The sequence below is a fragment of the Cannabis sativa genome, chromosome 6, assembly GCF_029168945.1.
Source record: "Cannabis sativa cultivar Pink pepper isolate KNU-18-1 chromosome 6, ASM2916894v1, whole genome shotgun sequence".
NCBI classification, from domain to species: domain Eukaryota; kingdom Viridiplantae; phylum Streptophyta; class Magnoliopsida; order Rosales; family Cannabaceae; genus Cannabis; species Cannabis sativa.
In genome coordinates, this window is record NC_083606.1 from 9,859,816 (window position 1) to 9,874,645 (window position 14,830).

At 31.3% G+C, this 14,830-nt stretch overlaps 2 protein-coding genes across 2 annotated transcripts; both read right to left on the bottom strand.

The window, feature by feature from the left end:
* Positions 1-1,271: 1,271 nt before the first annotated feature.
* Positions 1,272-3,550, bottom strand: LOC115724850 (class V chitinase). Its single transcript, XM_030654209.2, has 2 exons — positions 2,111-3,550; positions 1,272-1,513 (listed from the first exon to the last, which is right to left on the bottom strand). Exons 1-2 carry the CDS (start codon positions 3,219-3,221, stop codon positions 1,491-1,493), a joined length of 1,134 nt encoding a protein of 377 aa, XP_030510069.1. The 5' UTR covers positions 3,222-3,550; the 3' UTR covers positions 1,272-1,490.
* A 7,210-nt stretch (positions 3,551-10,760) lies between these two features.
* On the bottom strand, positions 10,761-14,507 carry LOC115724835 (cysteine-rich receptor-like protein kinase 19). The gene is made up of 7 exons (XM_030654189.2): positions 13,154-14,507; positions 12,509-12,643; positions 12,259-12,422; positions 11,956-12,166; positions 11,607-11,844; positions 11,370-11,520; positions 10,761-11,271 (listed from the first exon to the last, which is right to left on the bottom strand). Exons 1-7 carry the CDS (start codon positions 14,223-14,225, stop codon positions 10,954-10,956), a joined length of 2,289 nt encoding a protein of 762 aa, XP_030510049.1. The 5' UTR covers positions 14,226-14,507; the 3' UTR covers positions 10,761-10,953.
* Positions 14,508-14,830: the final 323 nt, after the last annotated feature.

The following is a 14,830-nucleotide window of genomic DNA, read 5'->3' on the forward strand; positions in this document are numbered from 1 at the left end:
GGGCTTAACATGTTACGTGGACATACTGAGGCTGAGGTTGAAGAGAATGCCATGGCTACCAGGAAATGCCAACCCTTTTGTGACTTTGGTTCACCCAGGTTTGGTTGATTGAAATGTTTGTTCTTTGCTTAGTACTGATAGCCACAACTGGGACTATGATTTAATCCATGATATGTTTAGTGTTCGTGATGCTAACTTAATCCTTGGAGTCCCGTTAAGTCTGAATGTAACAATTGATTGTTGGTCTTGGTCAAAGGAGAGAAATAGTGATTTTTCTGTCAAAAGTGCCTACAAGATGCTGCAACAGCAAAAACCATCTCGGCCAGGGGATAGTAATTCAGGTCTTTGGCACAATTTGTGGTTGTTAAAAATTCCTCCAAAGCGTAAAAATATTCTACGGCTGCTGCTACGGATTGCCTTCCAACTTTTCTTAACATGACCACAAAACATGTAAGTGTCTCTCTAATCTACCCCAACTATCATATACATGCTGAAACCACTTCTCATGTACTACTTACCTGTCTCTTTCCTCTCTGTTACTGGAATGCTTTTGGAAAAATAGGAACGTTTCCTACTGTTGTATTTTGCAACTGGTTGGAGCAGTTAGTTTTCAAGTTTGATGTGGAAACCGTTGGTCGTTCTGCAATGATATGTTGGGCATTATGGAAAGCTAGAAATACTAAGATTTGGAAGCAAAAAGCACTTTCTGTTAATGAGGTTCTTTTAACAACTCTTGCTTATTAAAGGAAAGCTCATCAAGACAAATATGCTTTATCATCTTTGTCTCTGGAAAGTATTGATGATAAATTGAGTTTTGGACTAAACCAGCTATTAATACAATCAAGATAAATGTAGTTGTCGCGCGATTTAGGTGGTATTAACGACGGAGTGGTCCGCAGTCAAATGTTGTAGTGCACCTTATTTGAGAAAGATACAGTTTCAAGATTATGGCTTGAAATAGCTTTGGTCACTTGTTGCAGTTCAAGGCCGAGTACCATAGAGGTATTTATCCAGCAGAGGTCATTGAAGCTATGGGTGTGAAGGAAGCGCTTAGTTGGGCAAAGGAGAAGAAGTGGACAATAGCATGCTCACCATTCAAGCAATTCGTAGTGATCAACAAATGTATTGCCTGTCTTTGGCTTGATTACTAATTATTGTAAAACTTTACTTTCTTCTCTACCAGATGTTCATTTACGTTTCATTTATGTTGCTAGGCACTCTCAATTTCTTAATGAAGTTGATATTTTATTTAATAAAAATAAAAATATATATAATTTGTAATTTCTTTATTGACAAGTATCATAAAGTCGATATATCATCATCATCATGGATTACATAACTTTTATATATGAAAATTCCTTATTTAGTAATAACTATATATATGTATATAAGTTTAAACGTATACGCTTAGACCTTTAAACACATTACAATTCAGTCATAAATACTGAAATTTCAACAGTCATCCAACTATACTCAGAAGGTACGTATTTCTATGATCCCCAAGCACTCGAAGCTGTGTCAAAACGTTAATTTAAGTTAATACATCAAAAATATTATATATAAAAATATCATTTCATGCTTATAATAATTTATTTTAATATGCATGCATGGCATCATTAATATTCCAGTTCACCAAACAAAGGAATATAGAGATGAAGCTCAAACAATCATATTAAACATGATATAAATATATATATATATATATATATATATAAAAAAGTAATGTGTGGTGACAATACTTAATTTATTTTTTGATTGCAAATTAATATCTAAGTGAGCTTTTTTACAATATAATTTGTACGCAGTAGTTTGTGTTATAAAACTGCTCTTTAAAATAGTAAATGTTAATCCAGATGTATACAGTATATTTATGCATATTTCGTTGCACTTATTATTATTTTAAAACAATTAATTTAATAACAAAAAGTCATAATATAATTTAGAGTAATGTTATTGGATACAAGTGGTGATACAAACTATTATATTAAACTATACGAGACTGATAGGAATATTAACAAGTAAGATGCTCGACACCACAGGTAATTTTTAACATTTCTCTATAATTTAATTAACGTAATAATACAAAACAAAAGAAATTAATCAATAATACCTGTTTGAGAGAGTAGCATATTGTCATCACCTCCAATATGCCATGCAAAATAGCCACGTAACCCCATTTTTTCTTTAATATACCTAACTTTAGTCTCAATACTTTGCGTATCGTCAAACCCGATCCACGTGGACCCAAAGTAACAGTAGTCGTTGACCACAGACGAGTTAAACACCGCAGTCAAACTTGACTTGTTATCAACCATTAACTCTTTAATCCTTTTGTAAGTTAAAGCTCCATTGTCCGGGAAAGCAGCTCCGTTCGTCGGAGAAAAGTATCCATTGTTACCGGGATTAGAAAGGGTCCAAGCATATCCAATGAAAGGAAATCCCAACACTATCTTATTCGCCGGAAACTTCGCCTGGATCCAAGCTCGGACACCGGAGTCAGCGCTGACAGACCTCCCCGGATTGTACAGAGCTCCCGGAGGTCCGGTCACAGTAGACCAATCCGGCGCGTAGAAGTCATAACCCATAACGTTTATCCAATCCAAGCTTCTCGCCAGGGCTGGGACAACGTATTCGGCTGACCCACTTTCACTTTGATGTGTGGAAGAGAAAGAAACCGCCGCCGCGAGGAGCAGAGGCGGGTTTCCTGAGGTGCTAGCCTCGTCGGCGACGGCAGTGCGCCACTCGTCGACGAGGTAGCCGAATTGGGTCATTTGGTCAGGAGTTTCAGGGTGCTCCCAATCGAGGTCGAGGCCATGGAAGTTGTTGGACCTGGCCAGGCTTATGGACGATTTTATGAAGGCTTGGCGGCGGTTCCAGTCGGAAACCATGGCGGCGTAATCTTGGGCATTGGCATTTCCACCGCCGATGGAGATAAGGGTTTTGAGGGAGGGGTTGCGGCGTTGGACGGTGGAGGTGAAAGTTGAGAAGTGTTGGGCATTTTGGGAAGGAATGAAGAGTTGATAGTTTTGGGGGTCGAGTGAAGCGAAAGCACAGTAGAGAACTGTGAATAGTGATGAGTCTATGCTTGAGGCTGGGAATCCGCTCTCTGGGAACCAATACGCAGATTTTATTGTCGTTTGGGCGTTTGAGAAGTTGAGCTTGTGGAGAAGGGCCAAAATTAAGATTATTGGAAAGAAGTGGGGTTTTATTTTGGACGCCATAGGATTAACTGGAAACTCTTAACCTATTATTTGTTTTTTTTTTTTTTTTTTTTGGTTTGAATAGATATATTTATAATGTATTAGATTCATTTAGCAAAACTCTAAGTTTGACTTGACAATAAGGTTCCTAATACTGCATAGTTGGATTTAGAATGTTCACACTACAATAATCATATTATTAATAATTGCCTTATATAAACTATTACTTTAGCTGAAAAAGTCCAAAAAGAACTGAGATCACCTCTCCCACTAATATGTCTCATTCTTTGTCTCGGACTTAAGATTTAAAGTGGGGTGTAATACTTTTAGTAGATGAGGGGGATAAAAGTAAATTTAAAAAAAAATAAATAAATAAATACCATTAGTGGGATTAAAATCTTTATTTTTCAACTTACATGCTAAAGCTTAATATTATGGTTGTAGTTATTATTTTTTATTATAAATATCTGTTGTAATTAATTAAAATACAAATATATTTTTTTTTTTAATTTTTTTTTTGCACAAACAACTGTCCCACTTGCTTATATGTGAGTCCGCCCATGCTTTGTACTACTAATTGTGTGACATCTCATTTAAAATTACAAAATAATTGACAGCCTTTACCTTTATATTCACGGTCGTTTAGGTATTAATCAATTTCCATTTATATATTTTTAAAAGAGAGCTTGAAAACACTAATTCAAACAACAATCCAGCAACTTGAGAGATCTTTAACTGTCAAAAAAAAAAAATAATAATAATGCCCAAAGTTTTAATCACATACCGTCCTTACAAAATAATATCTACATTTATAACTTTGTATTTTATTATGTATTTTTTTTTTTGGTAAATTATCATATTTTTTTCATGGAAGAAAACTCCATCATTCTCTTCTATTATGACATTAGCAAAACGACTTTGGACAAAATCCACGACTGTTGACTTTGAAGAACGACTTTGATTGCCATCGGCATTACGGTTGATGCGTTTGTTACTATTAAATATAATATAATTATTTTTTTTAAAAAAAAAATAAGAGATTTAATAATTATTTCTTTTATTATTATTAGTTTATTTTAAATATTTTTATTTTTTTTAATATATAATAAATAAGTAAATATGATTTTAATACAAAAAAATTATTGTAGTCTTTTAATCAAAATAATTTTTTTTAATAGTTAGATTGGAGCAACTTTAACTTTTAGTTGTAGTTTTTTTCAAAAATTCTTCAAAAATTTATTTTTTGATTGCTTACCAAACATATTTTTATCACAGCTTTTTCAGAAAGTAGCTTTTAGCTTTTCCAAAAATTGTGCTAAACGTGCCTTATATTTATTTTGTGCAAAATTACGTTTATTTTCTATTTGTTTCAGGTTTAAATATTTCAAAATGAGATGAATATGATGAATTATCATGAAATTTAGAAATCTAAAATATAAATGGTAAAAAGTTTTAAGTTTTTTATGCTTAACACGTTCCGTTTGTGATCGAAAATCAATCCTGAAGCTTTAAGCAAATTTTTGACTATGATGCGTTCACTTAAAAAAAAAAAATTGTGAATAAAGTTCTAGATCTCTCTTTCATCTTTCCAAAATATTTTGAATCGTCTAATTACGAGAAATACTGAAATAGTTATAGCCAAAACATTATCAGACGTTGCACCAAGAAGCTTACTGCCAAAAATTGGCTTCAAGCGCCTCGACACTACAAGGTAGTGTCGCGGCCCGCCTTTTCTAGACTGTGAAAATTTAGATTTTTTTTAGCTATACAAAGGCTATTTTTTAACATTTTTTAGTAGACGTTTGGGAGTATGAAAATTAGAAGTGAGAAGCGGCTTTGAAGACTTTCATCAATACTTTTCGATGAGTTCTTCTCTTTTACTTTTTTTTTTCTACGTTCTTAATTAATTATTTTCAATTATTTACAATGATTATAAGTGGGTAGACTTTTTATTAGAGTGCTAATGGAGATTAATTGACAGTTTATTTTGGTTTTAATGTGATTTAATTCTTTCTTAATTTTCTATATGCATCTATTTCATTTATACATAATTTATTTTAGTTGGTTGATCACCAATTAAATATTTTATGATTTCAATACAAAATTTAAGGAGTGAGTATTAATTATGCTATAGTGAAATAAATATAGATTTCGATAAAACGATGAGAGTACCTGCTATACCCAAAATTCGGCTATTTATCAGAAGCTGACATGTGTCCCACTAAAGGAATGTGAATCAACTCAAAGAATATAATAATGATGTTGTATCATTAAATGTAATTAAATAACTCGTTACAATTAAATATAAGTTTAACAGAAAATATTCAAACTCATTGACCGTCTAGTCTTATGTCAGACAAGAATAATAACTATTAAACTGGTATTGACGAGACATATGTCTGCCTCGATACACTCAAATAAATATACGTGAAGATGATACTCACTCGCTCGGGCAGATTAAAAGTGGCAACACTCAACTGCCTCGCGTCACACATAGCTCAAAGATCACCTTGCATTGCTAATACTAATGAAGGAATATAATGAGATGAGTTATTCTTCAACACTTAGTATTTTTTCCTATTAAGATGGATACGAAGGAGAACTCATATTCAATAAGATGTAACCTTCCAAGTTAGCAATAACCATATAGAGGATAAAGATAAGGAGCAATTGAGTTAATAAGATATTATCTCATATGTGAATAAATGAAAGGGAGGAATGTCCACGTTTCATTAACCATTGTAAATTAATTAATCCCAAAAAAAATAACTGCGAACCTGTATTCTTATAAATAGGGGCATAATTCATGGGAAAAGGGAAGGAAATTTTGAGAGAAAAGATCTTATAAATCAAATATTGATATTGTATTTTGTATCCCAGAAACCACATAAAATATCAATGACTTTTCTGGTGATATTTGTTATTAAAAATTTCATTAATTTTATTTATGTTCTTTTGTTAAGTTTTCCATACTTCATTCTTTGTTTATTTTTTATTTTCATATCTTTTTATATTATTTATTTATGTCAATTTCATTATTTTTTCTAATATTTATAAAGAAAACCCTAATTTATATTAATTTATAACAAGGGGCAGAAGTATTAACAGATGGAGTAAGAAGTGTGAAATGGTTAATTGATGTTAAATTCATTAAATAACGTGACATTGTTTAATTGGTTGGTTAGACAACAAATTTGACAACGAAATTGGACACGAGATCCGAGTTTGTGATCTCAGTCCTGGAAAAGACAGCAAAATTTAATAAAACTGTAACAAGTTTTCTGGTTTATTCAATATTAATGTTTTTTCTCTTGGCGAGAGTATTGTGGGTAGGTCTTACAAATTTTAACTTAATAAATAATATGAAAATTGCTAACCTATTATAGAGTATCATATCAGTTAATAACAATGCTCAAAAATGTCTAAACACCTTAAACAAACTAATGGAGATTAAAAACTAAACCTGCACTTAAGATAGAAAACAAACTACTTAGTTGATAGGAATTTCATCCTGTATTTGTTATATTATTTTTAATATAATAATATGTAGATTAAAATGTGGTAATATATAATATTATGTGAATAATATATATTAAGTGTATGGTAAATAAATGTGTAACCTATAATTTAACCTACACTTTTGTAACCTACATAGTAACTTGGAGAGGAGTTACAATTTGTTGTCATTTGTAACTCTTGTGTTGATCACACATTATTAGTGTAATAAAAGGGTTGTTACACAATTTGGTTTAAGGATTTCAAAATTATGATGATATAGTTGTTACAAAATGTAATACTCATTTATGGGAGAGAAATGAGGTGGTATTTTGAATCCTAAGAGTGATCATCTAAACACTATATAAAGGAGTCTGATGTGCTCATTGAGAGAAAGTTTTCTATCAAAAAAGCACATTGCTAGAAAACCCTAAGGCTTGATAATTCCTAAAGCTATTTCTTAGAGAGTTCCCTTAGTGCTTAGAGATAGGGGGAAATAAGCTTTTGGACAAAGGTGTAATACCTTGTTCAAGTCATGGTGATCCCCACTAATTAATCTACACTCAAGGTTGTGAGTGAGTGTTAGTATATATATTATTCTCTTGTTATATATATACATATATTATATTACATGTGTTGTAATCTTCTCTTCTACCTTTCATATATATAGAATATATAGTGTATATATATGTATTGTAACATATATTTAATCAATCTCTTATTTTAGTCCTTGTATTATTTTACAATAGAGTTGTAATAAATCTTGATTTTCTTCCATTGTTATAAATCTCTAACAATCAAAAGCTTATCCCTTTTCAATGGAAGAGGAGATAAATTAAGATTTTGAGAATACAAGGATAAGAGATTTTATGTGAAAACCATTCATGGGTGAGCATGGTGGTGTATATTATGTGATTTACTATTTTATATGATAGTAATATACATATGATATATATATGAGTTATATATATGTGACATATATGTGATTATGTATTTGTATCGTATTAATATATATAGTAGTATATAATATGATATTTGAATTTATTACATGTTTGTATGTGTATACATATGAGATATATAATATATAACATGTATATGAGTTATGTGTATATCATATATGATGAGATATGACATAATATATATATTGTGAGATTAAATATGTAGAAATACTTATTTTTTATGTATTTATATGAGATATGTGTATATAATATATATCATGTATATTAATGTGTATATATGTTATATATGTGTGAGGTATGTAACATATATAGTTGTGTAATTAATGTATATATTATGTGTATATGATATATATGTATATTATAGTATATATGTCGTATATATATGAGATATGTAACATATATATTGTGAATTTAATTTGATAATATGTATATGTTACATATAAGAAGTTGATTGGTAACATACATATTATATTAATAGGCATATAATTATTATTTGAGAATTATTATTCATGCATGGGAGTTATATATTAATTTTGTACATTAATATACAAATTATATAATGTATATGATGATAATATTGATAGTGTTTATTACTATTGATGTGGAGATTATTATCATATATATTGTGAATAAAGAGAATTTGAAATTCTTTTTCAATAGTGATTTTAGAAAAAAAAAAATGTAACTTGTAAGAAGTTACATTCTTTTTGAATAAAAAGTGATAATTATCTCATTTTATGAGATAAGAAAAGCGAACTATGAGAGTTACACTTATGAGAATTGTCTTGTCATAGCAAGAATAAATAGATCAAAAGTAGTTGATCTAAACTTATGAAATGAGTCATAAATTGGAAGAGAAATTTTAGACCCAAATCAAAGTGAATCATGGTGGATTCAAAAATTGTGAAAAGATAACAAAATTGGAGAGCAATTTTGAATCTTAAATAATCAAAGTTGTGAACAAAATTGATGAAAATTTTGTTAACTTTGGTATAATATTTGGGTTAATCTCATTGAGGAGATAACTTTAAAATTATGGGTAAAAATAATCACATGATTTTATGAGTAGTAATGTGAGTTTGATATTTTAGTTTTGTTGAGAAAACTAAAAATGTCAAATGGTATTTTGAGGTGTCCTTAAAGAGTCATTTCAAGAGGAAAATACACAAAAATGATATTTTATATACACTTTATGCTAGAAATGTGGGGGTGAGCCACAAATTTAATCAAAATGTGTTGAGACATTGTTGATTAATTTATTTGATTTTGAATTCAAATTCTAAATCAAGTTTGGCTATGTGCATAAGTGAAAATATTGACATATTTGGTGTCAAATTTTTGGTAAAAATAATTTCAAGAAGGAAATTAAATTTAAGAAAAATTATAGAGACAAAGTGGTCTTCTATATTTTAAAATCAAGATATTTTCTTGATAATGAAATGTGAAAGTGTGGGGGTGTATACTCTGATATGAGAAAATTTAGACATATTTAGTGTCTAAATTAGTGTTTAATTTTGATATGCTTGGTATCAAAATTATTGAGAATTTGAGTTGTGTGACAATTAATCTTTTATGATTGAATTTTTCAAGCTTAAGTACTTAAGGAGAAAAGTGGTCACAAAGTGAACACTATATTTTGGCATGCATGATTCACGTGGAATCAATAGTGAGAGGTTATAACAAATCGCTTAATCTCCGTACAAGATTAAAGCATGAATTTTCGAGGGATGGGACCTAAACTCCCTTAGTGTTTTGCTCATTGATGGTAACCTATCTTAACACTAGTAAAAATCTAGTCTTAAGTTCAATAGGTAATAACAAGTCAATAGAGTGAATGTGGTACTCAATTGTCCCATCTATGGATGAGTACATGTTGTAAAATTGAGGGTTAAAACCAAAAGGTATTTTAATGGAGCTTAAGCTTAAGAAAACTCACTTAAGCTTCAGAAGTGTCTAACGAGTGGTGAGACACTAAAACTCCACCTATATGGACTAGAGGTGGTGCCGCCTCTTATGAGAATTGGGAGTATTCTCTAGAAAGTCTATGAATTGGAATTTTGCACATGGCCATTAACGGTGCAAGAGCGAGACACGCGGTCTCAAGTGAGCATTAGCGAGGGTGTGTGTGTTATCACCGGTTTGTACTAAAGAAATAGTGGTTCAATGCTACGGCAACCAAAATTTCATCAAACTTTGTGGTAACTACACTAAGGTAAAATTCAAGTCGAAAGACATTTTACCTAATGCACCTAAGCAAGACTTCTTTAAAAGTGTGTATTTATTCAATCAAAGTGGGGGAATGTTATATTTTGATATAATATTTTGATTGATTAAATAAATGTTACAAGTGTGTCACACATTTTAATCTAGTGGAGGATTGTTATATTATTTTTAATATAATAATATGTAGATTAAAATGTGGTAATATATAATATTATGTGAATAATATATATTAAGTGTATGGTAAATAAATGTGTAACCTATAATTTAACCTACACTTTTGTAACCTACATAGTAACTTGGAGAGGAGTTACAATTTGTTGTCATTTGTAACTCTTGTGTTGATCACACATTATTAGTGTAATAAAAGGGTTGTTACACAATTTGGTTTAAGGATTTCAAAATTATGATGATATAGTTGTTACAAAATGTAATACTCATTTATGGGAGAGAAATGAGGTGGTATTTTGAATCCTAAGAGTGATCATCTAAACACTATATAAAGGAGTCTGATGTGCTCATTGAGAGAAAGTTTTCTATCAAAAAAGCACATTGCTAGAAAACCCTAAGGCTTGATAATTCCTAAAGCTATTTCTTAGAGAGTTCCCTTAGTGCTTAGAGATAGGGGGAAATAAGCTTTTGGACAAAGGTGTAATACCTTGTTCAAGTCATGGTGATCCCCACTAATTAATCTACACTCAAGGTTGTGAGTGAGTGTTAGTATATATATTATTCTCTTGTTATATATATACATATATTATATTACATGTGTTGTAATCTTCTCTTCTACCTTTCATATATATAGAATATATAGTGTATATATATGTATTGTAACATATATTTAATCAATCTCTTATTTTAGTCCTTGTATTATTTTACAATAGAGTTGTAATAAATCTTGATTTTCTTCCATTGTTATAAATCTCTAACAGTATTTTGACCTTTGCACTCTATACTTTATATCAATGAACAATCAAAAAAAGTAAAATTATGTTTATGATTGCTAGTAGCTACAACTCTTTTATGTTCAAAATTTCAAGAACAATTTAGTTATTACACAGTATTAGTAATAGTATTAGCTAGCGGGGTAGCACCTCAGAGATTGTAGCTTCATTGACCGAAGAAGAAGTATCAGCTGGCCAAGATTTAACTGTACTTCCCTCCTGATTTTTACTATTTCTAGTTGCAAAAGTAGGCTTTTGGGGTGTCACCATAGTTGCATTTTGGTTCTTCAGCATTGAAGAAACTTCTAACATGGATGGCCTGTCGTTTGCATTGTCTTGTACACATAACAGAGCTATTTCCAGGCATTTCATCAACTTGCATGATGAATGTGAGTCCTCAAGTGAAGGGTCCATAAAATCCATTCCTTTTCCTGTTTTCCACAGTTCATATGCCTGAAACAATAATAATTCCAACTACGTAACCTTAGTTTTTGATCACTAATTTATTTGGAAAATACAATAATCTTTGATTGAATATAAATTATTATTACATATTCAAGGAGATTTAGATCTTCATTCAATCCATAAACAAGAGCTGTCCTTTTGCCACTTATGATCTGTAGAAGTAGAACTCCAAAGCTATAAACATCTGATTTGGTGGAATATAATCCTTGCTTGGCATATTCTGGTGGAATGTAGCCACTGCAATTAATGGGATTAGACATAGAATTAACAAGTGAGCTTGAAATAATGTTAGGTAGAAGAAGTATTATTGGGAAGGTAATTACTATGTTCCAACTATTCGCCTTGTGTTTGCTTCAAGTCCATCTTTTGTAAAAATTCTTGCCATTCCAAAATCTGATATCTTAGGAGTCATCTCATCATCAAGTAATATATTGCTAGCTTTCAAGTCTCGGTGTATAATTGTCAATCTTGAGTATTCTTGGAGATAAAGAAGCCCTTGAGTGACACCTTCAATGATGTTTACACGTTTTCTCCAATCCAAGACATACCTTCTAAGAGGATCTACATATGGATATTATGAATGAAAATTAGTACTAATGGCAACTTACTCATATTGGACCACTGATCATTCATTTAGGGTACTGAAATTAAGAGTAAGGAAAGATGACAGACCAAATAGGTACAAGTCCAAGCTCTTATTTGGCATGTATTCATAGATTAGCATTTGTTCATCTCTTTCAATGCAGAATCCCATAACTCGAACAAGATTAACATGCTGAAGTTTCGCTGTGAGTACAACTTCATTCTTAAACTCCTCGAATCCTTGTGTTGAAGCCGCTGACAGTTTCTTAACTGCTATTTCTTCTCCATTTGGAAGTACACCCTACCAAACAGACACTCAATGCTTTATATGCTTTCTTTGTAAGACAATGTTAGCTGTTTGAGCAACAAATGCTAATATTAATGAAAATTCACCTTATAAACAGGACCATATCCACCTTGTCCGAGCTTATTTTCGACTGAAAAACCTTCTGTAGCAGCCTCAACATCAGCAAGGCTAAAGACTCGAAGATTAGGAATATTGCTATTAAAATCTCCAGCAGCTGCTGCACTGTTTTTTGGATACTTTGATACTTCAACTATTAAGAAAAGGTGGTTTCATTAAAATGTTCTCTAGAATCTTATTAGAGAGCTGAAAAGTTATTTGACATATTTGAGAGTATACCTTTTGATTTGAGTCTTCTTTTCAAGAAGTAAAATAGCAAGGCAGCTACTATTAAAACAGTAGTAACTATTGATGTGAAAATGATTACTAACAATTTCCACTTCTTTTTGGTCTTTCTTCCACCACCTTCTTTTGCTACAAGGATAATTAACATTATCATTAGGTAATAATCAGAGGAGGAAATGGACAAGAGGAAAGTGATTTTTTTATTTACATCTTTTTTACTTTGTCAAACTCTGTAGTTTGAACTAGCATAGCAGTTAAACTGGATTATATGCTATCTTTGTTGCCATGTCATTTGGATTATACAGGAAATTTCATTTTTTGTCTTGCCGACCAACTAATCTAATGAGAAATGTCAACAATTTTAATTATACTATGAACTGTGATTTTCTATAATTTAGGCCCACCAGATGTGATAATGTTTGAAAATTAGGGAAAAGGACTTGGCAAGGTCTCCATCAAGAAAGTTTATCAGCAAACACAATGGAAATCAAAATTATTTGCCACTAAATTTCAATTTTTTTTTTTTTTTTTTTTTTTAAAAAACATTGGTTCTGAGTTTTTTGCGGTGCTGTAAACATAGTAAAGATTTACATAAAAAAGCAGTAGAAAATATTGCAACTGGGAATTTTGATTTGCTACCTGTAAGAGAAAGCACCCAATTGTCATCATTAGCTATATGCCAGGCAACATAACCAAGTAACTTCTTCTCCTTGGCATAAGAAACCTTAACTTGAACAACTTCAACATCATCAAAACCAACCCAAGTTGATCCAACAGAGAAGTAATTCACCACATAAGTAGCATTATATGTTACTTGAGCATTATACCTCTTAATGTAACTTTTAATGTCCTTATAAGTCATTGATCCATCTTCAGATATAGCTGGACCACTTGCTGGTGCTCCAATACTGTTTTCATTGGGATTCACAAGTTTCCAAGCATATCCATAGTAAGGCAATGACAAAACCAATTTGGAAGAAGATATTCCCCTGCCAATCCATGAGCTGATACCAAAATCAGTATTAGTTTGGCTTGAAGGGTCAAATAGAGCAGCTTGTGCAGCGGTTGAATTCCACCACTGAGGCCCGTAGTAGTCATAGGCCAAGACATTTACCCAATCCAAGTGGCTCCGGATTGAGTCCACAGGGAAAGAAGTGTCTTCAACATCTGGTGTGAACTGAACAGCTGCGGTTAAGATTAATTGTGGTTCCTGGCTCGATGAGTTGCTAGTGGCATCTCTCCACTCTTTGAATAAAAGTCCCATGTTTGACATGTCTGAGCTTGTGTTTGCTGAGACCCAACAAAAGTCTAGGCCTTGGAAACCATTGAGCCTGGCTAGCTTTATTGAAGAATCAATGAAAGACTTTCTATGAGATGAATTACTAACCATTTGTGAAAAGACTTTGTAGTCTGCATTTCCTCCTCCAATGGATAAAAGTGTTGTGACTGAAGGGTTCTTTTGTTTGACAGTGTTTGTGAAAGTTGAAAATAATTGTTCATTTGAAGATGATATTGAGAGCTCATAGGAAGAAGAGTTCACATCAGCAAAAGCACAAATTAGGTGAGTAAAGAGTTCAGAATTTATATCTGAAATTGGGAATTCACTACCTGAAAACCAGTACCCTGCTCTAACCCAAGATTGTGCTTTTGAATATTGGAACTTTAAAGAAAGAAAAACCAAGAAAAGAGTGATGATAGTCATGGATGCCATGAATGAAGTGTTGGTAACTTGGTATTGAACCGTTACAACTTACTTTAGAAGATTTCATAGCATATATATTAGGTGTATTATTATATTGATTTTAAGTCAACAAGTTCAAAGACAGTTGTAATTAAAATCAATTGTATAAACAACTCAAATATGAACACAGGATATATTATTCGGGAAGATCATCCTTTTCCTTTATGTTATCTAATATCTCTCCTATGCCTTAAGAAGAAAGCGAAAAAGACGATGAGTACCTCTAGACAAACCCAACTATTTTTTTAATTGAAAATATCTTTTAACTTATTGTTACATCGTTTAATATCAGCCAAACAAATTAATGTTTTAGGTCAGGTGGATAAGTCTTTACCTGCTCTGTTATATTGACCATTTCAAACTAATGTTGCAAATTGAAATTAACAATATGTATGACCAATTATTTACCCTTGATTTATTTGTTCTTTTTTATCGGTGAATTTTAAGAGGTAGTCCCACACTGTTAATGTGTAGAAATAAATTGTGATATATAAAATAGATGGGCTACTTCTCTCATTATCAATGTATCAATTAGTTTTGAGATAGAATTTTATTCATCTTATCTCTAAATTCTA

Excerpts from the sequence above, each read along its gene's own strand:
- LOC115724850 (XM_030654209.2), bottom strand. The coding sequence starts at position 3,221 with ATGGCGTCCAAAATAAAACCCCACTTCTTTCCAATAATCTTAATTTTG. Across the intron at positions 1,514-2,110 it reads TATGCTACTCTCTCAAACAG|CTTCGAGTGCTTGGGGATCA; the intron begins GTATTATTGATT and ends GTTTTGACACAG.
- LOC115724835 (XM_030654189.2), bottom strand. The coding sequence starts at position 14,225 with ATGGCATCCATGACTATCATCACTCTTTTCTTGGTTTTTCTTTCTTTA. Across the intron at positions 12,167-12,258 it reads GATATGGTCCTGTTTATAAG|GGTGTACTTCCAAATGGAGA; the intron begins GTGAATTTTCAT and ends TCTGTTTGGTAG. Across the intron at positions 11,521-11,606 it reads AGGCGAATAGTTGGAACATA|TGGCTACATTCCACCAGAAT; the intron begins GTAATTACCTTC and ends CATTAATTGCAG.